At 43.3% G+C, this 23,351-nt stretch overlaps 3 protein-coding genes across 13 annotated transcripts; 2 read left to right on the top strand and 1 right to left on the bottom strand.

Annotated features, from left to right (window-relative positions):
* Positions 1–376: 376 nt before the first annotated feature.
* Positions 377–14,923, top strand: arhgef15b (Rho guanine nucleotide exchange factor 15b). Its single transcript, XM_046381662.1, has 16 exons — positions 377–715; positions 4,967–5,485; positions 6,881–7,885; positions 7,965–8,010; positions 8,204–8,271; positions 8,641–8,909; positions 9,840–10,000; positions 10,281–10,433; positions 10,721–10,850; positions 11,595–11,669; positions 11,911–12,003; positions 12,094–12,248; positions 12,929–13,093; positions 13,212–13,297; positions 13,381–13,485; positions 13,874–14,923. Exons 2-16 carry the CDS (start codon positions 5,071–5,073, stop codon positions 14,041–14,043), a joined length of 3,096 nt encoding a protein of 1,031 aa, XP_046237618.1. The 5' UTR covers positions 377–715; positions 4,967–5,070; the 3' UTR covers positions 14,044–14,923.
* A 10-nt stretch (positions 14,924–14,933) lies between these two features.
* Positions 14,934–18,437, bottom strand: LOC124055068 (histone deacetylase complex subunit SAP25-like). Of its 11 annotated transcripts, none has more exons than XR_006842531.1 (5): positions 17,844–18,437; positions 17,568–17,772; positions 16,745–16,868; positions 16,566–16,654; positions 14,934–15,910 (listed from the first exon to the last, which is right to left on the bottom strand). XR_006842531.1 is itself a non-coding variant. In XM_046381679.1 (4 exons), the coding sequence occupies exons 1-4, from the start codon at positions 17,847–17,849 to the stop codon at positions 15,223–15,225; spliced, it is 1,023 nt and encodes a 340-aa protein (XP_046237635.1). In that variant the 5' UTR covers positions 17,850–18,432; the 3' UTR covers positions 14,934–15,222. The 11 variants fall into 11 exon arrangements, 8 of the variants coding, with proteins under 8 accessions (XP_046237635.1, XP_046237638.1, XP_046237637.1 ...); XR_006842530.1 differs by having other exon boundaries at positions 16,745–16,865; positions 17,844–18,435; XR_006842532.1 differs by lacking the exons at positions 17,568–17,772; positions 17,844–18,437 and adding an exon at positions 17,117–17,388 and having other exon boundaries at positions 16,745–16,865.
* Positions 18,438–18,499: 62 nt separating this feature from the next.
* LOC124055071 lies at positions 18,500–22,960 on the top strand. Its single transcript, XM_046381690.1, has 19 exons — positions 18,500–18,658; positions 18,744–18,799; positions 18,887–18,976; positions 19,183–19,310; positions 19,435–19,575; positions 19,652–19,723; positions 19,857–20,027; positions 20,160–20,256; positions 20,343–20,560; positions 20,725–20,875; positions 20,943–21,151; positions 21,260–21,377; positions 21,463–21,668; positions 21,765–21,882; positions 21,984–22,156; positions 22,271–22,368; positions 22,443–22,561; positions 22,629–22,784; positions 22,876–22,960. The coding sequence occupies exons 1-19, from the start codon at positions 18,636–18,638 to the stop codon at positions 22,899–22,901; spliced, it is 2,370 nt and encodes a 789-aa protein (XP_046237646.1). The 5' UTR covers positions 18,500–18,635; the 3' UTR covers positions 22,902–22,960.
* Positions 22,961–23,351: the final 391 nt, after the last annotated feature.

Raw genomic sequence — 23,351 nt, forward strand, 5'->3', positions numbered from 1 at the left:
GTATTTCGGCCATCAAAATAAGAGTTTCTTGAAAGTAAGCGTTGTCTGAACAGAAACATGTCATAGTTTCACACAATTTAACTTTAATGTTATTTTTCCTAGGGGAAATTTGACCATCAGTTTTATATGGAGGAATCATCACTCAGCATTTAAGAATTTGTTGATATGGTAGATAAAACAACTGCTTTCAATGTTCATGTCTTTAAGAGTTTTATAAAGGTACAATTTTAAAATAAATAAAGTTCTTCTTCTGTGCATTCTTGACACCTTAGCCTACATTTTGTTTTACACGTGTTGTATTTTTATTGCTTTAGTTTGAAATCCCTTACCGGAAATACAAAACATTGCTGCATAACTTAGCGGTTTTTGGCCTCAGGGGGTTGTTGGCACTCCTACCTCCCGTCCTCCCCTTCTCATACGTGCTGCTGGTAACAAAGGAGACCACAACGGGGGGATGATGGGTGCTCAGACAACAAGCCTGTCAGAGAAACAATGAGAAGCAAAGCCGTTCGCTTTTACGCTGCGCATAATTTGTCTTAACAGTTTACACACGCATTTTTTTCCGAGACAAGTTTTAAACTGCATTAAAGTAGCTGCGCCCCGGACCGATTTTTAACCTAAAGCCCTTTTTCTTGCCAAAACTAACTATGTTGGAGTGCCAGCACTAGAGCCGAATAGCTGAAAAGAAAGAGCCAGGCATGTCTGAGTGAAGCTGGTAAGTTATCTTTTCTGTAGTTTGTGTTTTCAGTGAGATTAGTTAACTGTTGGTAGATGAGTAGGTGCGGTTTGGTTTACTTTGACTGCTGAGCCTGCAAGCACCTGTTCCCTTATGGAAAACCGTTCTGATTGTGACACCCTTATAAGATTATAGTGACGCTGTCATACTGAAAGGAAATCATTTAAACCTCGCGGTTTGACTGTAGAATATGTGATAATTGAGTATCTTGACATATTTTCTCATATTGGTAGTGTAGATGGTGAACAGTTACGGAGTACGGCATATATTTGGCGATTTAAATTAAAATTTTACACAGAACACAGAAACAGAATATAAATATTCCGCCCTTGACAGTTTGTCTTTATTATTATTTTGTTGTTGTTGTCGTCGCGTTTTGTTATCACTGAAATTGACACGGCAGGCTAGACCGCCATTGGCAGCCTCAGTTGTGATATTTCCTTATGTCACAAATTCCTTGTAAGATTCAAACAGCGTATTTACATTTCCGTATTTGTGTATGTCATCAAACCAACTATATGTTTATTCCTCTTTCCTGTGTTCCCACCCCTCGTTTGCGTGTGTGTGTGTGTGTGTGTGTGCCTTTTCCTTTCCAGCACACCTTTTCCGTCCTATCTTCCTGTCCAACGTGGAGCTTACACATCTGAAGTATTACAATGGTAGCTCTCTTAAAGCCCCCCTACCCATTTTATATACACACACACTGACCCATTAGTCTGTAGAGCAGATGGCATACTGTACACACACACGGAGAGAGCACTGTGTTCATGGACACCCTCTTTAAGCACTTAAGGATTGTTCTCAAGCTGGTCTCATTTAAGGGCTCACACCATATCTGATACATATTGGATTTACGAGGACAAATACACTTACTGGAATGAATGACTGGCCCACTGACCCAGCCGGAGTGTGTGTGTGTGTGTGTGTCTGTGTGTGCAGGGTCCAGTAGACTGGAGGATGTAGCTATTGAACTAACCAGGTCAATAGCGCAAAGGGAGACAAAAGACAAGTAAAGTCTGGTGGGGAATTGTAACGTCCAAGTCAGACCTCTCACTTCTGTCAAGTCTTTTAGTGCGTTGACACACAATCAGAATGTGTCATCTCACTGCCTAGATGCTTTGTGAGTGAACACACCCTGTCTTTTGAGGTTTATATGTCACCCTGAGGACAATGTTAGTAACCAGAGGACTAAAACTCAAACCTGGAAAGACACATACATTGCCCCCAAAAACATACAGTACACTGCTGTAGTGATGGTATGATGCGTGAGATTATGAATGTCTCTAAGAACTGTGGAACTTGAAAATGAAGAAAACGAATGGGAAAAGGAGTGAGCGTTGATGGTATAAAAACCTCCTGAACGCTTTTCATGTCACACATTCCTGTGTAGTCACTGTACATTTAATTAATACTTGGCTCTTTGTCACCCCAGAAGTATTTTTCTTGTCAGAATGAATGTGAAAGCCTGTCTTTTATGAGCTCACTGACGGCACAGCGTGCACACACCATCCGAACTGGTCTGACTAGCTGGTACAGTTTCTCAGTAACAAATAGCTACTGGTTGTGTGTTATTGACTTTGGTGAAGTGCGTGGAAAGAACTCCGTCAAGTCAAGAGTCTGTGATGCTTTTGTTTACGTGCTGGTATGAGGCACGACTCTCGATTCATTCCTTTGAAATGTTGTCTGGACTGGTCACAGCTTCATATGATATTAATGGCACTTTACGTGAAATGAACAGCAGGTAATCTTTCAGAAAGAACACTTTGTGAATTCCCCATTAGAGGTATTATTTAGTAATGGTCTTGCATAAAGTTAAAAGCCTTGCGAGGGACTGAGTTAAAAAACAAAGGTCAAAATCATTGCAGCAGAGTCTGCATTGTGGTTCAACTAACCTGTGATACTTCCTACAATATTCTTGACAGCTCCTTGCAGAACCACAGAATACGTTAAGCTGCTTTTAGTGCTGAGTTTAGTGACTTTAATTTGTACAGTCAGTGAAAGTGTCTAATAAACAAAATGTATTGATAATAGGCTGCAGTATCTGTGGACTGTGTAATTAATAGTGGACAAAGCCAGTGTGACCCACTGGTTATATTTTACTGTCTACAGCAGGACTGCAGATAGCAATTATTTCCACTCTTTAATGCCCGTCATATTTTCCTGGACCTGAGGATGATGTGTTCAAATGTCTTGTTTTTTTTTTCCCAGCCAACTCAGATACAAAATTCTCAGCAATGGTTAACCGAGAAATGTTGAAAAGTCTCGTATTTCAGAAGCTGTGACCAGCTTTTGGTTTGACAGAAAATGTACCAACTCTAATGTTGATCAACAAGCAAACCCTTTCAGGTTATTCAGCAAATATTTGTTGAGATATGTTGAGACATCCACTGAGACTTGCTGCTAACGTGGCTAAAATGCGGATAACTGCCGTTCACATGACGACCAGCTGCTTGTTGGTCTCTGTGACAGGCATGTGTCATTTTTAGAATACTTGGAGACTAAACGGTTAATCAGTCCAATCACTACATTAACTGCTAATTGGCTTGTTGGTTGGTGCAGCCTTTCACTGCTGTGCAGATGATCCTAAATGCATGTAGCTACATGCTACATGTATTAATCAGATAGTCACACAAAGCAGTGCAGGAGCTCTGCTCTGATTTCAGCATGACTCACGAGATGACTAACCCTCGTTGGATTTGGTGTTGAATCAGCTGTTGTGCACACATCAAAAAATAAAAACCACGGCGAGAGGAATCTCCAGCGAGGCATTTTGGTCTCCCAGAATAGGAACCGAATTTCATGTTACAGTCATCATGTTTCTTTTTTTAGGCACTTAGAGGCTGAAAGAAGTTCCACAATTGACTGCTTCATTCGAATGACTGGAGTGCTTTGACTAAATTGGAAAGTTTGAAATTTTTATGGGATTTTCTGCAGATGTGTTTTCATTTGCAACTACAGCAGTCGCGGGTTTGCCATATGGTCATTGAATTCCTAATCGTGATCTTCCTGTGTGTACGACATTTCAGTGAACTCTTCGGGTCATATTTTTAAAATCTGGACTGTCGTTTAAAGACCTCAGGCAGTGTTCCAGCTCAAGCAAATATCAAATATAAAATATTTTCAGAGCGGTTGTAGACAAACTGGAAGGTAAAAGATTACAAAGAGCCTGAGGTTATTCAAGCTGCCAGACAACAGTGGACAGGGCGGGGTGATCATAAATGTACACTTGTATTGAAACAGTGGTTAACTATTAATTAAATAACACAAGCGTGTCGTGAAACATATGGCACTTTTTTTAAAAAAAATATATTAAACATACATCAAACCAAAGAAGAATTGCTATTTGTATTTTCTGCCTCACTGTGTTGTTTTAAGCCGAAGTTCAAGCAGTAACATAATCAGCATTTAAAATAATCTCAGGTCACACATTACGTGACGTCACGGACCTTCACAATAGAAAATCTAATGATCAGTTTTCCGCCACTGCACCACAGATTATGTAATGTTTTATTTGTGGCAATGTGCTCCTTGCAGTGCAAAGTTCATATTCTTCTGAGGCCTTCCTACAGGAGGGTGTGTGTGTAGGGATTTGTAGCACAGAGCTCAAAGTCTGAGTTTGGGATTATACTGTAATGGAAATACTTAATTATCTAATGTTTATTGATTTGCATAAATGCCAATTTCAGCAGCAGAAAAGGACTAAAATGACGGTGTTTAAGTGTATCGTGTCTTTTTTTAAGGTGGTCACAAGCCAAGACGGTTGAGAACCGCTAACATATGGTTTACAGTGCTCATTATGTTATCAGAACTTCTGCAGTTCAAGTCAGACCAGGGATCTTTACTGCATCCTCCTGTAGCTCTCTGCTGTCCAATAAAAGCATAAAGTGTCCTCTTGTGACTCCTTAACACAGGTTATGACCAGCTTGTTTAAGAGTTCACAGTGTCCAGTATTACATACGTTTTGTGCATCTCTTTCATTCTCTTGTGAACTGTTAAAGAAGAACTGATGACTTGTCTCAGCTGACTGATGATGCAAATCCCAAGTCCCAAATCAGCTCTGGTTCTGCTGGACTGATTTTGATATTTTTTTCTAAACTCTCCTTCATTAGTCCAACGTTGTGATTGAAGTTCATTGCTAAATTTGTGAGGTTCTTTTGTTACTGTAGTTGCTGTTAAGCTTGATATAATATTCAACTGTAAAATTTCTTTTCCTTTCTCTTCACTCATCAGGTGGTGATGACATGCTCGCACTGACCTTTGCCCTCAAAGCCTGGCCTCTGATTGGTCAGGGCTTGGAATGAAACACACCTAAAGAGAAGACTCGAGCAGCTACCATGTCTGTCCAGGAAGCATCCCAACAGGACACAGCGCCTTTACCCCTCAAACCTGAGGCTAAGCCGAGACCGGAGCTCCCCCCAAAACCGTCACCTCAGACCAGCTCCCCTCCTCTGGGAGACCGAGGCAGTGGTGGCAGCCTCTCTGAAGGGAAGGTCAAGAGGATTGTGAACAAGTTTAGCAAGCAGGAACATGTGCCAAATGAGTCTGGGGAACAACCCACCAATGGTACTACGGAAGTCAAACCGATTAAACGCTTTAAAAGGCCCCCTACGATAAAGCCCAAACCAGGCCGCGCCAGTCTGCAGCTTCAGATGGGGGGGCAGCAGGCGCCTCCGCTGCCTCTGAAGAGGAGCCGGAAGCCGAAAGAGAGCGAAGAGGGGGACAGCATCAGTGTGGAAGGAGGTCGATCAGGTTCAGTAGATTTCACTTCCTAAGATGGCATGTCTTAAGATGAGGATTTCTAACTTCCACTTTTACACAGATTTTTAAAAGTGCTGCATTCTTTGACCTGATCTGTTGCTGCTTTTACTTTAAAATATTCTTCACGTATATTTTCCATATATTAACGCCTGCCTTTCAACCAAATGTCCTCTTCCAACCTGCTATGATAAACTTAGGGAAGCTGTGTCACATGAGTTCTTGAACATGAAGTTAAAATGCTTTAGACTTCCACTTTTGTCTGCACCTTTAGACCTGGCAACAATTATGTTGTTTATTGAAGCTTTCAGTCAACAGAACAAAGATCAGATGGCATTAAAGACTGTAGTTTATTCTAATTGTAAGCGTTAATGCTCCATTAATGCTTACATTTAAGTGTGTGTGTGTGTTCGCTGACTGGTTTGACAGTCTGGGTGCTGCTGGCCAGTCTGCATCAACAGCCATAAACAGGTTCAGTCAGTTGTGTGAAGGCATGCAAGCGAGAGAGACAGAGTGCTTTTAAGTAATGTGAAAACAGGAAGTGATGCCAAATACACCGGCTTTTATGTCCAGTCGACCCCTTCATCATCTTCTCAGATCAGATGAAGATCAGTGTGTTCCTCCCACAGTTACTCTGTACTATCACTTCCTTGTTTTGGTTCCCTGTCAGCAAAATAAAGTCTTTTAAGCAGGACATCAGACGTGATTCTTTTGGTATTGATTTATCTGTTACTTATTTATTCTGATTGGTAATTTAGACTGTAAAATATCAGAAAATAATGAAGATTTTGAATTACAGTTTCCAAGATCCTCATATTTTTAAATAACATTTTTTGTCCAACTAACAGCAGTTTATAATAAATAAAGGCCTTATATTAAAAAAATAAATTGAATCTATGTCTTTATCTGTATCTTTATGTAACTCTGTTCTTAAATTATATCTGTACTTACTGATGAGGAAAATGTTGGATGTTGAGTTTCCATTTCCTTTTGTCAGTACTGGAATTTTTTTGTTCCATGTAATGCTTCAGACCTCCCATGAATATTTGAACACATCACTCGTAGATGTTCTGTATTTGCACGGTGATGGAGTGCTGACTCGACAGTCCAGTGCACAATATCCGAGCTGTTGGAGGATGTAAAACAGAAATAAAGTTTTTAATGAAAAAACGCTGTCCTATCTGGGGATGCGCGTGTAGGAAAGAAGGAGGCAGGAAACGACTCATTCACACCCTTAACTCAGTGTTTTAGCCAAGGAAAATGAGCGGCACTGTTTCTTTCCGTAGCAACACCAGGAAAGACTAAAAAAAATGTTGGTGGTGATTGATTTTTTTCCCTTTTCATTAACATTTAATCTGTGCTATTTTTTTTTTTTTTTTTTTGCTGCAGCACCTGATGGAAAAGAGGTGGAGATTCAGCTGATTGGAGGAGGTGAAGCAGAGGCGGAGCACAGTCCACATGTACCACTCAGTACCTGCTGCGACCCAGGCTGCAGCTGCGTGTGCCACCTCCAGTGGCCTGGCATGAAACTAATGTGGGTGCCCCTGGACGTGGACGTGGGTGACGGTGGGGAGGAGGGTGGAGGCGGAGACGAGGATGAGACTGATGAAGAGCAGAGCGGAGAAGACGGGGAGAATGAGGAGGATTGGGAGGAGGACAAGGAGGTGGAGACAGCAGAGACTGGAGAGAGCGACGCATTGGATGGGGTGGACAGGACCTCTGTTGTCAACGAGAGCGAAGAGTTAAAGGAAATAAAGACAACGTTCCACCAGTCTTTGGATGTTTTGATCATGGAGGGTCACAGGAGACGCTCTGACCCGGGCCCTCACTCTGTTGTCGCTCTCGCTGTCACTCGCTCTCAGTCTCCCCCGGTTCCCCCAAAGCATGTTCAGTCAGTACACATTAACCACAGACCCACCCTAAACGAAGAGGAAAATATTTACGAGGCCACGCTTCCAGTGGTTAAGCCTGCTCCTCAAAAGTCCACACCTGTGTGTAAGGAACTGGATATCCCTCTTATCAAAGTGCGCAAACCAGCTCGTCGGTCCAAACTGTCCAACAGCACTTCGGACCCGACATCTGAGTTTCAGGCCAACGCAGAACCCATCTCAAGCCCAGGCGACGCACCACCTGCCATCCCACCGAGGATGCCTGTAACTCAGGACAGCTGCAGCGTCACTCCAGTGCACCGGGCCGGCATTCCTCTTCCTCAGCCCACGCTGGAGGAGTGGCGCACTTTGCGACCCTCGTCCAGCACCGCTGCCAGCGGACTGAGCCCCCAAAGGGCCATCACTCCACCCCCAGCCAGCCCTCACAGACCCCCACCTCCACCACCAAAGACAGAAGGCCAGAGGCTCAGCGGTGCCTCCGTGCAGTCCCTCCCACAGAAAAAAGGTTTGGACCAAACAATCATTATTGATTTAAGAATCATCATTATGAGTGAACCAGTGACACCATTTACTTGTCTTTTCAGACGGAGAGGAGAATGGAGAGAATGAAGGAGAGAAAGAGGACGAACAGTGAGTTATCACTCTGACCCCAATTGTTCTTCCTACCACACATTTTAAAGGGATAGGTCTTATGATATTCTATATTTCTCTTCAAACTGAAAATCAGCCTTGCTCTTCTTGTGTGTGTGGATGTGTGGATGTCATTCACTCTTTTGTTTGTTGGTTGATCCCCTTTTTTGTCTCTCCATACTTCCTGCTCCAGGCTCCCGGTCAGGACGGACTCCCTCACGAGGCAGTCTTCCTTCAGCTGGGAGTCCCGGCTGCAGGATGGTAAGGCTGACACTAACAAAACATAAAACGACAAGTAAAACGGACCCACAGCAAATAAACAGGATACAATCTCAGCGTGTTGATATGGTAGCCACGCGCTGTTATCTGATTTCTTTGTGCTTCGAGCGCAGCTATTCGTACTATTCGACGGTGATAAGCGTGTTGGAAGACATTTATTTTCTTTTAGTTGTCCATCCATCTGTCCCATTGCTGTGACTGCAGTATCTCAGGAATGCCATGATGAAATTTCTTCAAATTTGACACAAAGTGGGATCTTTTTTCTCATTTTTGAAATGCCCTGTAAATTATACTCAGACTTAACTTAATTAATTATACCCAAACTTCTGTGACTTGTGCATTTTTCCTCAGAGCCTCTGTACCAGATGTACCGCACCACCGTCATCACCAAGGAGATCCGACGCCAGACAGTTTGTCGTAACATCAGTAAAACGAGTGCGGACTTTGCCATGGACTGGACAGCCCATCGCCCCAGGACAGGAACTGGTACTGGAAACGGAGCATCCAGGAGCAGCACTGTGCCCACACCGGGCCAGAGCACCCTGTGGCAGGACCTCCAAACTGTTCGGGACAGCGGAGTGCTGGAGGAACTCACCCCAAATCAGATCAAATACCAAGAGGTGAGGGAGGGGCTAATGTACCGAGGCGAGGTTAAGAGAAATCGATGATGTGAGGCGAAGAGAAATGGGAGACGCCTTATAAGGTTTTAAATCACATCTTAAAGTAATAATGTGATGTTTGATATAAACCAAGGTCCACTCCGCCTCACTGTATCACTCACTTCTGTAATGTAATATTGATTGACTCTTTCATGAAAGCTTTTCCAGTCACTCCTCTAACTTTCCAACATCAGAAGAAACATCCTTTAAGTACAGGAAGTGATTTTTTTGGAAGACCTTGAGAGTTTGCAAATGATTCATTCAGTGTTTTAGTTGAACAGTACAAAAAGGGAATAAGAAAAATACAAACATGAATCCGTCAATAAAACAGATTGACAGTATGAATCATTATACGGAATAATTAAAAACTGGTTATTTGTGGTGTCATGGTGGCTTAGTGGTCTGAGACACATTTCATTTAACCTTAACATTCCCGCTGATTCCAATCTGGCATCCCAGTCCCTCTTAGCTGCAGCATTCGGTGTTTGTTTCTGTGTGGTACTCCATCAAATAAAGGCAAAATATGTCAAAAAATGAAATGTATTAATTACAAATGGATATCATCATCCAAATGAATATGATTTAAAGAGATTAGTTGCATTTGTGAATCAGTTAATTGACAAAAAATAAAACAGCAACATTTACAAGAAGCCTTTAAAAGGGAAAGATATTTTTTATGATCTGGAAAAAAAGGGTTTTTTATTCATTTCCCCAACATTTCCATGTGTATAGAGAATTTAGAAAGAAGCCTGTGCTATTGCTGATAGGGAAAAAAATGTTGACTGCAAATCAGAAAAGCAGAGTAGCAAAGGAGGGCTTCTTTTAATATCTAGTTGCTTTTTGTGTAAAATGGTGTAAAAAATGTGTCATTGTTCACCTCCTCTCTGGCAGAGCATGTTTGAGGTTTTGACATCAGAGGCCTCTTACCTTCGCTCGCTGCGAGTTCTGACCGAACACTTTCTGGAAAGCCGTGATCTGGAGGAGGCGATGATCATCAGAGACAGGAAAACCCTCTTCTCCAACGTCCTGAGGATCCGGGAGGTCAGCGAGAGGTGAGAGGTGGCAGTGAGAACGATTGAGAGAGATAAAGGAAAAAAGGGGAAATAGGAATGTGATTTATGAGCTGAACTAACACAATGCTACTTGGTGCTTGGGACGAAGATACCAAGAGATAGGAAGGAAAGGGAAAGATGTGAACAAGTGATGTATGGATGCATAACAAGTCATTTCCTGAACTGAGGTCAAGCGACGGTCAGTTAAAGCTTTGTAAGTCTAGTTGTTCTTCGTGGTTCAAAAAGCTTTTACTGAAGTCTTTCCTGTTTGGCTCCACAGGTTCTTAAAAGATCTGGAGGATCGCATTTTCGAGGACCTGGTCTTCCCTGACATTTGCGACATAATCCACTACCATGCCCAGCACAACTTCCCTGCCTACATCGACTACGTCCGCAACCAGGTCTACCAGGAAAAGATCTACACTTCGCTCATGTAAGGAAGTGCGCCATGTCAGAATTTTGATGAGATGGCACAATCAGCCTTAGTGTGCTCTCTTATCTTTTTGTTATTATCAAAGAGGAATGTTTGTAGCTTTGAAACTAAGCTATGTCAGATGGAGAGATTTTTTTTGTTCTCTGCAGGAGCACAAAAGATGAAAGCAAACATTGACATTAAATGAAATTTTATCCCTTTTTTTCCTCCCTCTCTCCATTAACAATCATAAGAACACTATAGCTGCATTACACACTATTTATGAATATATTTCTGTGTGTATGCAGGAAGAACAACAAGGAGTTCGCAGCGGTCATCACTCGTCTCCAAGAGTCGCCTCAGTGCCAGCGACTGCCCTTCATGTCTTTCTTGCTGCTGCCCTTCCAGCGAATAACGCGCATCAAAATGCTCACCGAGGTGAGAATGGTCACAGGAAGTTAAGTCTTCATTAAAAGTAAAGACGTAGCTCAGTGAACCCAGCAAGAAAGCATTTATCTTAGCTTAGGATGAGGGTTAGAACACTGTCCCACTGCTTTTCAGCAATAAGTAGTGACAGCATGCAACATATTAATGTTGTACTTATATTTCAGTTTGTGTGGAGATTAAATGAAATTATCAGATTATGTTATATATCAGAATGTTAGCGGTGGTGCAGTTTGACTTGCTATCTTGATGTGATCGCTGTTTAAATTGTTCCATTTTGCCCTTTTGTCCCACGACCAGCTCGTCCGGTATCCCATCATACTTTTGCCATTTGTCATTTCTTGTGCACTGGGCCAACAGCTTTAGGCTGGAAAACAGCGTCAGTGGAAAAAGTAATTCCTACACACTGATGGTCAGTGTCATACCTATGTTACTGGAGCATGACAGCAATGCAGGGAATACCCCAGTACATTCTTTATACCTGACCCTTCTCCTCTCCTGCTACGAGCCATTGAAAGTCAATAGTCTGAGTTCAACACGGTGTGTTGCTTTGTGGAATGTCCTCAGTCCGGCATTATCTCAACAGCTCAAACTCCTCACTGCCTCTTGACCCATGAGCAAACACAGAGGCACACCTTGCCACAACCTCACGACCTCAATTGCATCCAAATGGAAAAAAATGAATCCTGTCGATGCCGTTTGTTTGTTGCAGAAATAGAAAGTTGTTTGTTGTTGCAGAACATCCTGAAGAGAACAAAGGAGAGCACGAAAGAGGAGACGACGGCCTCAAAGGCTTTTACTTCGTTGTCGAGGGTAAACGCCCTTCACTCTTCACTCTCTCGTATGCCTGCAAGTCCATGTAATATGACTCACATGCCTCTGGAAATTTGAAGTCAGCCATTGTTTGAGAGATGTCTTACTGATGGAGCTCCACAGTGACAGTGAGTCATACTCACTAAGGACAAAGGCAGTTTGAGACAGAGGATATTTCAGTTTTATTTACCAACAGCTAAAGAGAGTTTTTAAGTGTAAAACTGTTCTTGCATCCCCACAGATCATTGACGAGTGTAACACACAGGTGGGAAAGATGAGACAGATGGAGGAGTTGATCCTCATCTCTCAAATATTGGAGTTTGATAAGCTCAAGGTAAACACACAGACAAAAAAATACACATCGGTCATGTAGTTGCTTGAATATAGATTTGGAAATACAAATAAATGTTTCTGCTTTCTGCAGGCCATCCCAGTCATCTCCCAGACACGATTCTTGGAGAAGAAGGGAGAGCTGCAGGAAATGTCCAAAGGAGGAACTCTCTTCAACATGAGAGCAAAATTCAACCCCATCTATCTCTTCCTCTTCAATGATCTGCTCATCATCGCTGCCAAGAAAGGGTGAGTCTGAGCTCAGTGATATTCAACACCAGCAGGGCTGTGGGATATAAACATGATTATTATTACTACATAGGACTGGCATCGACTTTTTCTTTGACGCCATCATGAGGTTGACATTCGCATGCATGAAATTTCTCAACAATGTTGAGACGGATGCTCTGAAATTTGGTACAGACATCACCACCGTACCACATTTTCTCACATCACAACGGTCAACATACAACATAATTGCACAATGATTTGTCAGACAGAGCTGAATCAACACCAGACTGTGCACTAAACTGTCAACTGCTACAAAACTGCTAGCAAAGTTTAAGTAAACCTGTTTAAAGTAGCTGTTGGAAAGCAACAGATATGATACCAATGTCCCATGTATTTACATATTAGTTTCATGAGAGGTTCATTTACATCTATTGCCACACTTTCATAATGCCACTTTAACAATGGGGGGAATTTGACCACTGACCGCAAGAGCAATCACGACTCTTCAACAGTGTGTCATCACTATAAAATGACTCCAAACATCCTCAAATTTAGCAGGAAGTCACTTTAAAAGAGAAGTGAAAGGAAAAGTGAAGTGTTACAAATGTGTGCCATTGCTGTGACATAAACAGCAGAAGGGAAATGCCAATGCAATGCAACTTGAAATTCTCCTTCCTTCTTTTTCTTCTTGTGAGCAGCTCGGAGCGTTTTGTGGTAGCCGACCATGCCCATCGCTCTCTGGTGCAGGTGCAGCCAATAGATGAAAGCGGGTGCAGAGGCGGCTACGAGCGCTGCTTCAACCTCACCCTGCTGGAAAACCACCAGGGGCGGACGGTGGAGAGGCTGCTCAAAGCTCCCTCACAGTCAGTAGTTTGGTTTGATTTCACCAACAACAATATTAAATCAGTCTACATATACAGTGAAATACAACTTCCCGATGGACTTCAAAACATGTTACTCAGGCTTTCCAACTGTCAACAGGTCAGACATGCACAGGTGGATGGCAGCTTTCCCCAACCCCACCAACCCAGATGGAGATGAAGATGAAGTGATTTATGAGGATTGGGGTGAGGATCGCAGTGATACTACGGCATGTGTTTGTGAAGGTTTCATATCCATAGTATCTTACGTTTGCGTGTACGCATGTCAGATTGTCCTCAGGTGCAGTGCGTGGAGCAGTACATCGCTCAGCAGGCAGACGAGCTCACCCTGGAGCCCACTGAGATCGTCAACGTCACCCGCAAAACCAACGAGGGTAAGGACTGTCACGGGTCAGGAAAGATGATCACAAACAGGATTGTAAACATTTCCTCTTCCAAAAGTGATACTGATCTGTGCTGTCCTTCCACATTTAGCATTATCAGTGTCTGTGGATCTTGACTTTCAAATGTGATGCAAGCCATTTTGCTTTCAAAAACGGCCAGATGTCCTGATATGACTTTGTATCATTAACACGCCCCTTCCTTTGACGTTGCTTGTTTGCACACCCTGATCCTCGTAACTGCCTCAATCCTCGACCCTCCACCTGAGCAGTTTATTGATTTGTTTGGACTTTCTTGCATGAACGACACAGAAACCTCCAATCTTCCCTTGTTTGTTCTCCTCCCACCTCCTTCCTCTCTGCACACATCTCTTTTTCCCAGGCTTCTATGAAGGTGTCCGCCTGTCAGACGGTCAGAAGGGCTGGTTCCCAGCATTAAACGTCATAGAGATCACCAACGAGCACGTGAGGCGACGAAATCTCCGAGAGCGCTACAGAGTCATGCGGGCTGCGAGCATGGTCGCCAACGGCAAGACCAACACCGCTCATTAGGATCGACGGATCGAGCACGTTTACATTTATTTTATTTCTATTTTTAAACAATAACACTTGGAAGCGAGAAGAGAACTCTGTGCATAGATTCAGTTTCAGACAACCAGGATATGAAAGATAAAAGGAGAAGGGTATCCATCATGAGATGTCATAACAGACCTTGTGTCATCACATTTTTTTAAACTACTGGAGTACAGCAAAGCAGCTGAGAGCTTGAGAGGTAGATCATTTACTACTGATGCTGAAAGAAACCTCACGAATGTGCATGAATGCATTCAGTAACACACTGCCAAACCTCAGGTTTGAAATGCCAGTCATTCTAGCCATTGCTTGACCAGATTGTAGAAATTTCTGAGTGGCTGTAAAGATAAGAGGTGGGTGTTTCTGGAAATGTCTCGTTGTTACATGCACACACAAGTTAAATCTCATTCCTGCGACGCACAACAACCCAAAATGTGTCACCAAGGCAGCCAGAAAACAGGACGTGTCAGGACTCAACATTTTATGGAATTTATCTCAGCACAAGATAAAACCTCATCAGGAGGCACCTTAGAATGAACTCAAGACACAAGAACTACAAATCAAGACTTCTGTCAGCATCACATCAAGCACCAAAGCTTTGAAAATGCATGTGAATGTCGACTGAGCTGCAGCGTCATCATGACGTTTCAGTGGTGGTCGCGAGGTCTACTAACTTGTCAGCCTGTGTCGCTTGCCGTTGTGTACTTGTTCTGCAGCTCCCCCTGCAGCTCGCTGTCAGCTAAGACAGGATATTATTTATGGATATGCTGTAAATGTACAAAAAGTTGTAAATACTGAGTCAAAACAGTAGTGGTGCTTTTAATAAAAATGTCTTTTTAGATGGATGTTTGTCTCTGAATATTAGAGACTTAACTGTCAATTATTTTTATTGAACAATGACACAGTAGTAAGAAAATTAGAGCGCAAATGTGCAATAGTCAAAGGTAGAGGTGAACATACAGTTTTCATCCTCCTCTCAAGTGGGAAATAAATTCTCATCCAAGAAAAATGAGTGGTTTGGGGCAATATGTTAATCAAAATTCAAATCTTTAAGAACAATCAAATAACAGTCAATTAGTTGTTTGCATAATGACAATGAGGTAATAAAGTCCCCTGAAAACACAGACAGAAACAAGAAGACCCTCGGCTTTAAGGCAGTCACTGCACGGTATCCAACGCTCCCGTGTCTCCGAGGCTCAATAGCACATGCACAGCATCTCCCTCAGAGTCTGAGAGCGTCCGTCCCTCCGCCTCTGAAAAATCTCCACAGACACACTTTGCCTTTGAGTCTGAGGACAGTGAAGGCAGCCTTGGCGGTAAGGATGATCCCTCAAGAACTGGCAGGTAAACTACTGAATTACTGTGGCTTTTTTCAGTCGGGCTAAAGCAACTCAAGAGGGTGTTAGCTGCCTCAAGCTCAGTCTCAGACCAGCGTCTTCCCTGCTGCAACTGACTGTGCAAACTGGCCTCCATCGGATGCTGCAAATCAGTACACAGCAGCTTGTACGCTTCCTGAGCTGAAGTGAAATCCACAGGTTCTGGGTGACCAAGAAACGGGACGGGGTTCAAGTTGTTTTGTGGAGCAATAAGGCTGTCATCACTCTGCAGAGGCTCTTGGTGGTGTAGTTTCAGGAGGTTGGTAATGGCCTGGTCCTCCTCCTGGGTAAGCTGAACGATTACCTGGCCTGGCTGCACTGAAGGGAGGAAGGGATTTATTTTAAAGGTGTAACTGCCCAGATCCATGGTGGGGTGTGGTCCAGATCTGAATGGATCTGGACGAGCTGGGGGGGGCCATGCAGGCGGACATAATCGGTGGTGGAGTGCTGAGCTGGAAACAATCGAAGACCTGAAGGAAAGATGGGATTTAGGATAACTTACAAACAGTCTTGCCTTTTTAAAATTTACACACCTGTTAATTTCTAAAGAACCATCACAATGACATCAAGCCTCTCTCGTTTGCTATGTTTGCTGTCACAGAATAACACTGATCATTATTTCTATACATATTATTTTTTTCACCCAGTGATTTACTTGCCATCCAACCTCTTCATTTTCTGTTTTAAATCTCTTCAGTGCTGCTGTCCACAACTGTTTCATAAAAGGATCATTTCCCCTACAATAAAAAGGATCTATGGCTGATGAGTTGTATTCACTTTCAAAACAAACTGCCCTCTTCTTTGCTCTTGGTCTCAATTTCCTTCCAGCCCCCTTGTCAGGGTCTTAGCCCTGTCTGACAGGTCTGAGCCAGTCTTATTAAATATCCTCCTCTGTCTGAGCCCATCCTTAAGCTCTGCCCTCCCACCACACCACCCAAACAGCAGAGGACACTGTTTTCACAGTCTGACAAACGTCTGATTTGAAAAATTAGAGTTAACTTTTTCCAAAAATGTACTGTACTTTGAATGGAAGTGTGCTTATTCAGTCTTCCTGGGGGACTAAACCCCATGGTTGAATGGTGTCTCCATGTGGGTTCATGAAGCCCCAGCACTGAGCACACTCACCCTCAACTCAGTCACTATGTTGGGGATCCTCGTCCCACAGCTCATGGTGGGATCAGAGTAGAAAAACTCCGCTGGGATGATGGGATGGACTGGAGAGAAGACACAATGTGGTCTCATGAGGATGCCTGTATGGACGAAGCCTTGATGAAACACATGAGCCTTAAAACTGACTGACTCACTTGGTTGGTCGTCGCAGACCGTGTGATGGAGTGCAAAGTCTGCAGTCATGTACAGAGGCAGGAAAGAGGGGTGGTGCAGGGTCCTGTTGGAGATGGAGGGCAGGGTCGGCCGCCTGGAACTCTGCTTGAGGAGAAACATGGAGAAATGAATGCTTAAAAAAAATAAAATAAAATAACCGTGCGTTGTCTCAACATATGAGCCAGAGCGACAGTGACCGAAAACTCACGACACAGTGTCCTTCACTGCCGTTCATGGCTGACTTTTCTGTTCAATTTTGTTGTTCGGAGAAAGTGAAAACGGGCATGTGCGGCTTCACTAACTGATATGTCAGTCAAAAAAATAGCGTAGAAGTCAAACAAACGCAGTCAAACCTGCGCTCACAGCTCGCTTGCGCCCCCTGCTGTTTGGTTTAAGACACCGCCTCAGTGGTGGCCGAATTATTCAGATCCTCTCGTATACTTAGCCAAAGTAAAAGTACTGTACTAATACCACAAACATATAAACTATGAAAATACTACTGAAGCATTAAGAGTACGCCATGCAGAAAAAATTATACATCATTAGATTATTAGGCTTATATAGACGAATACACCAACCTAACAGCAGAGTGCAAGTGCACCATTATTTTTTTAAAGATGGTTATGAATTCATCTGATTAATTAAACTGACTGATTATTTGAATAGTAAAAATTCTGCAGATGAGAGAAATGTCATCACAATCACCCAGAGCCCAAAGTGTCACCATCACATGGCTGCAGCTTGGCAAACCAACAGTCAAAACATTAAAATGAATAAATTAAAGGAAAAGCTGCAAATGATCACATATCAAATGTGGAATCTTAAAATGTTTTGTTGAGCTCTGGTGTCGTCGGCCTCCCAGGGTCCACAGTAATTGTCTGCGAGGTTGGCTCAAGCAGGAACTCGAGCGGGTCTGAGCCGATACTGAGCTCCCACAGGAAGTCAAAAGGCCGGTGGTCCAATCTGAAGCCGATTCCAGACCCTGAACAGACATCAAAGACTGGAGGAGCTATAAGATACAAGGCACATGGGTTGCTCTGCTCACTGCTATTTGTAACTTTTTGAAGTTTTATGACTTACAGACATTGGAGAACATTGCCACAATGGATACTGGGTGGTAATAAAGCCTTTTCTCAGGCAAAACAGTGTGTAGTTGTTGTCTAGTTTATACTCAAGAAATGCCCCTTCTTTTGAGAACTAGAAAAAAAAAAAAAGAAGAGACAGTTGCCAAGAACAAAACATAAGATTAGGAAGTTAGTCTATTTTAAGACTTGCTGCAGGGACATCTCCATTTAGACCATGAACATGCACTCCTCAGGAGCCGTTTGGTTTTCAGTGGAAATGGGGCATGGAAGCAGGGGAGAGGTCAGTGTCCTGTGAAGTCATATCATGCCACTTAAACTATTCACTTAAGACAAACCCCAAAGACCACAGCCACTGATGTGTTGGCATTATCTTAAACTAGCCTAGCTGCTAGCAAACCTGCTAACTAACACAAGTTAGAGTGAACCAGTTGCTTGGTGTCCTGGCCAGACTGGCAGCATGTGGTGATAACTGCTACAAGAGCTTTTATAAATCCATGTATTAACCCATGAGACTGAGAGGAGAGCAAGTGTAACCTCATCAGCTGCAGTTCAGTCAAAGAAAGCTCTGATTGCTAATAAGCCACACATGTGGTCCTTTGCCTGAGGGCCTCTGGTTGGTCGATGAAGCAATGGACTTATAAAAACTGGTGGAGGAAGCACCATCACATGGTGACAGTTTGGCCAGGAAGCATAACAAGCAAGTGGTTCACTTTAGCTTGTGTTGGTTAACAGGTGTAGTTTGCTAGCAGCTAGGCTAGCTTTAGACGCTGCCAGCACATCAGTGGCTATGGCTTTTGGGTCTTGTATTAGGTAAGGGGCTTTGACTGTCATTTGTGTGCTATTAGTTTAAACTGATCTGCTGGAGTTTAGCAATAATGTGCCTTTTGTCTTACAGTGTGGCCTTGCTCCTGTCTGTGTTGTCAACTGCAAAATGTGATCCTATTCCCTCTGGTAAGAATGAAAATGTCTGCTTTAACCCATTCCTGCAGTCATTGGCACATATAGCATAGTGAGAGCTGAACTTGTCTGTTGATACAGGAATTCTTCAAATGGAGTGTCATGATCGTTATTTCACGATAGCTGTTGATCTCTCCTTGGCTGGAACTGAACTTTACTTTGAGGCTGTTGGTGAGTCCTGCACAGCTTCATTACTATTTAACAATTTCTGATTACAGTGACAGCTGGGAAAACTAAGGAATCATCAGTCTTGAGCTACAGTGACTGACCTGTCTTTAAATTTTAGTGCATCCAACTAGTTAAAGCTGATGTATTTCACTGAATAAACAACTGCACAAGTGGTAAATGTTACAAAGCCTAATGTGACTGTCTTTCAGATGAGACAGGTGTGTACCCCATCTCTGAGCACTATGCAGCAATGTGTGGCTACAGCGTCCATGTTGTCCTTGTACCAGGCCATGTGGAGCTCCGAGCCTCCTACTTCAGCTGTCACACTGACAACAAAGTATGTGCAATTAACATGAATCTATACAAAGTAAACTAAATTAGGTCTGGTCTCCCTTCAGGAACAAAACTCTGGTCCACAGGAGTTAGAATTCTGACGCACTTTATATGACCTCATATTTCAGGGTGACGAGGTGTTCACATTCAACTTCAACCTGATTGTGACACGTGAAGGAAAGGAGGCTACCTATGCCTTGAACAAGACCTGTTCTCCATCTCTCCCTTGGTCCCCCAGAGAGGTTACCTGTGAGACCAACTACATGGAAGTAAGCCTGGGTACATCTTGAAATGTCAAATAAGGGGGAATTGTTGAAATGTTAACTCCTCCTGGTTTCTCTGCAGGTGTCCATGAGGAGTGACGTGGCTTGTCCAACTGGGACAAAGAGAGACGACTGGACTTCTGTAGTCCATGCTGTATGATTGTTGTGTTCTTCTGGGGAAAATATGTGGAATTTGTCATGTGGCTGGAATATCATAACATAAGCGAAAATGAGCTTGCATAGTACAGTATCTTCAAATGTTTTATATGTTTTTATTCTATTTCCAGGTCTATGCCTCAGCCACTTCAGACTGGCAGGTGATGTTCCAGAGGGTGGAGCAAGAGCTGATGCCTATGAACCTTACTGAGGCTCAAAAGCAGGGCTATGTGTTTGACTTGACTGATGGAAGGCTTGTATTTCGAATGCCATATGGACAACCTGACTCATTCAGCACTGAGGTAAAACAGACATCCTAAATTTAGTGCATAGTCCAGTGTTTTGGATTCCCCAAACTAATTTACAGATTACCTGCTGTCTGTTCGTCCTGTAAAGCTCAGTCCAGTGCAGGCTTTGTTTTTGTTTCTCTCCAGGTGACTGGTGTTCCAGTAGAGGTGGTCCATGCAACACTGTTCTCCAGACTAAACTGGGTCGTCCTCATGGTTGACCTGGTGGCTGCTTGCTCCATGCGTCAGTACTTCAATCTCATCTGTTGTAGTGTTTTGTTTTCTTGACGACTAACAAATCGAGAAGTAATATTGGTGTAACATCTACAGATAATGGATCATATGATGAAAGCGGCTACATGGTGTGGGAGACTCCCGAGGTGCTGCACCCGCTGGTGTCTGGTTGGCACGAGACGCAGATTAATATTGGAGTCAATGGTGAACTTGTGGAGCAGCCAGTTGCAGAGGAGAGAGGCTACAATGTGGAGAAGCACAACAACACAGTACACATCAGCATCCCCTATAATGCTGAAGGAGGATACAGGAAGGTCAGAGTACAGAGTCGTGCACTCGGAATTACTGATCACTGAGGAATTCATTTACAGGAGCGATGCAGTGACGTTAAAAATGTACTCTAGCTCTGTTAGGGAATTCTCTTAATTAGGAATGTTGAACCTGATGGTATTCCTTCAAATGACTGCATCTCTTGCAGAGCATGGCGTTTGGGGACCTCTACGAGTTCTACATCTTCGATCTCTACTTGGAGCAAATGTCAGTGGATGAGGATCATGCTGACACCAGGCTTCGCTTTCACAGGACACTGACCACTTCACTGCTGCCACGGCCTATTTACACAGAAAACCGTGAGTCCAATGTTGAGACAACTTGTCAAGTTGACGCAGCCATAGTCTAAACTGCTTTTCGTTTCAGGAGCAGCTCTTGAGGAGCGCATGTTCACGGTCTACCTTGGAGATGTCCCTGCAGATGTAGAATTGGTTGCTGTTCATTTGAATGGGCAAGAATTTACTGTGCCGTTTAGAAATGCAAGCAGCCACACCATCACAAAAGTAGTTCATCCCAACGACACTCGTGGTTACACTCTGAAGGTGCCTTTCGATGACCCTGTTGTTGTACAGCAGGTGAAAAGTCCTTTGAATTATGTCCAGTGGCATCTTCAGATGTCAGGCTGTTCATACGTGGACATTCCAACTTTCTTGGCTCAGTCGGTTGTATTTTCTTTTCCCTAGTTCTCCAGAGAAGATGCAGCAATGCAGCACAGGCTGGACATTAACTACACACTGACTATTCTGCCTGAAAATGAGCCTTTTCACCATCTGACGTCAGTCACGGCATTAACGGATGTCTGTAAGTCACTAACCTTATTTTTACTTGGTTGGTCGGTCCTATTTGTGCAGGAAGCAGAGTAATCCACGTGGCTTGTATCTTACAGCTCCTCCAGTCTTTGATGCCGTCTGTTCAGAGTCTGGAATCAGCTTCAGACTGGACCACCGGCCTTTTGACTACCTGTGGGAGCTCAGTATTGGCTCAGACCCGCTGACACCACAGCTGGCAGCCCAGCATGGCTACGTGATGAGGAACGGTAGCCAGAGCCTGCAGCTCGACGTGCCGCTCTTCACTCATGGCTACGAGTACAAGGTGGGGTGAGGAAGATGACTTACTGGATGCAAAGTTCCTGTGTGTGGAGATGTCTTGAAAATGGAGATGAATGACAAAGCTGCATGTGTTTCATAGGATGTTACTTTGAAGGGATTCTTTGGCACTTTTGAGATCCTTATACGGGATCGTCAAACCTCAGAGGTCCAGAGCTCCACTCTCAGGACTTGTCCATTCACTGCTACTGAACTCATTAGTAAGAACATCCTTTTTTTTTTTTTTTTTTTTTTTTTTCTCACCGAGACTGGGTGGAGTTGTGCATGTAGCTGACACGTGCTAAAATGCATCTCTCTGTAGTGTGTTCTACCGATGGGAGGATGACTGTGGTGGCTGACTTGTCTCTGGCCATGTCAAGTGGAGGAGTTCCTGCTCGAGCCAACCTCGTAGACAAATACTGTGGACCCAAAGAGGCAGACGACACCAGAGCGCTCTTCTCTTTTCCGCTCAACAGCTGTGGCTCCTTAGTCAAGGTACTACTGATTGCTAACGTTAACTTGTATAGTTGTATACATCACAATGTATATGCTTTTGGGTTTGTTTTTTTTTTTTGTTTTGTTTTGTTTTTTTTCCCCTACCCTCTCCAGCTCAACAAGGAATATGTGACCTATGAAAATGAGATTTTCATCAGCCGGAAGTTCCATACTTCAATAAATGCAGCAGACTCCAGCAGTGAGATCGACAGGTGTGTCTTCAACAGTGACCGTTTTGGTCATTTACACCTCCTGAACCAGTTGCAAGATGTGACTTGTCCTGCAGGGTGACAATGCAGTGTACATATCCTCTGGCTGGTCTCCATCGCCTATTCTCAGTGTACCGGTTTGAGTCTGACACAGCCGGTGTTGGCCGCATTGTGCATTCAGCACACCCACCTGAAGGTAGGCTGTTCAAACACATCAAACAACATTCAACATATTGTGTGGTGCTGATTTGTTTGTACTCTAGGTGTGCAGAGCCCCACCATCAAGCCTACTACTGTGTTACAAACACCAGTGCCTGCTACCAGGCGCACTCGAAGACCTTTCTCATCAAAAGGTGTTTACCACCTTCCTGCTCAGCGCATCAGCCTTCCCAGCTTTCTGCAGCATCGGTCTAGGAAAGGTCAGTTTTCCTTGAAATTCTAGAGTGTGTGTGTTTTTTTTATATATATATATATATATATATATAATCTATCTCACTGAATTCTTTACAGGTGCTACAGGACCATCACAAGCCTAAGGGCTTTGGATTGTAATTGCATGTAGTTTGATGAAAGCTCAATAAACTTGTTTTCACAATCTTGTTCTCCCAACTGGTCACTGAAACCTTGAACACTACATGAACATGACTGTCACTCTATGCATTAATTCATACAAGCAGAAGCTTGATGCAGGTTCATTTGTACTACAGTACATGAGTACAGTACCAACTTGGGTCTTGGCCTGTCTTGATGACTTTAATTTGTAAATACATCTAGTTTATTTGGATAGGCAATCTATTGTAGTGATCACCTCCCTGTGGGCCTGAGGAATTTCAGTCCTGTGTGTACACATAGATCTGATAAAGTTTACTGCAGGGAAGTCCAATTTTAAAGACATGTATAAGTTCATGTGCTTTCCAAGTGAATGTCACTCGAAACTAATTTTAAGATGTGAAGGTGTCAGAAGTGATCTTACCACTCATCTGCTA

This window comes from Scatophagus argus, chromosome 23 (genome assembly GCF_020382885.2).
Source record: "Scatophagus argus isolate fScaArg1 chromosome 23, fScaArg1.pri, whole genome shotgun sequence".
Classification (NCBI taxonomy): Eukaryota; Metazoa; Chordata; class Actinopteri; family Scatophagidae; genus Scatophagus; species Scatophagus argus.

Excerpts from the sequence above, each read along its gene's own strand:
- arhgef15b (XM_046381662.1), top strand. The coding sequence starts at position 5,071 with ATGTCTGTCCAGGAAGCATCCCAACAGGACACAGCGCCTTTACCCCTC. Across the intron at positions 7,886-7,964 it reads GTCCCTCCCACAGAAAAAAG|ACGGAGAGGAGAATGGAGAG; the intron begins GTTTGGACCAAA and ends TTGTCTTTTCAG. Across the intron at positions 11,670-11,910 it reads CTTTTACTTCGTTGTCGAGG|ATCATTGACGAGTGTAACAC; the intron begins GTAAACGCCCTT and ends GCATCCCCACAG.
- LOC124055068 (XM_046381679.1), bottom strand. Across the intron at positions 16,869-17,567 it reads TAAGATTCCACATTTGATAT|CAGAGTTCCAGGCGGCCGAC; the intron begins GTGATCATTTGC and ends TTTCTCCTCAAG. Across the intron at positions 15,911-16,744 it reads GGTCTGCGACGACCAACCAA|GTCTTCGATTGTTTCCAGCT; the intron begins GTGAGTCAGTCA and ends TCTTTCCTTCAG.
- LOC124055071 (XM_046381690.1), top strand. The coding sequence starts at position 18,636 with ATGGCTTTTGGGTCTTGTATTAG. Across the intron at positions 19,724-19,856 it reads GGACTTCTGTAGTCCATGCT|GTCTATGCCTCAGCCACTTC; the intron begins GTATGATTGTTG and ends TTCTATTTCCAG. Across the intron at positions 22,157-22,270 it reads GCTGTGGCTCCTTAGTCAAG|CTCAACAAGGAATATGTGAC; the intron begins GTACTACTGATT and ends TACCCTCTCCAG.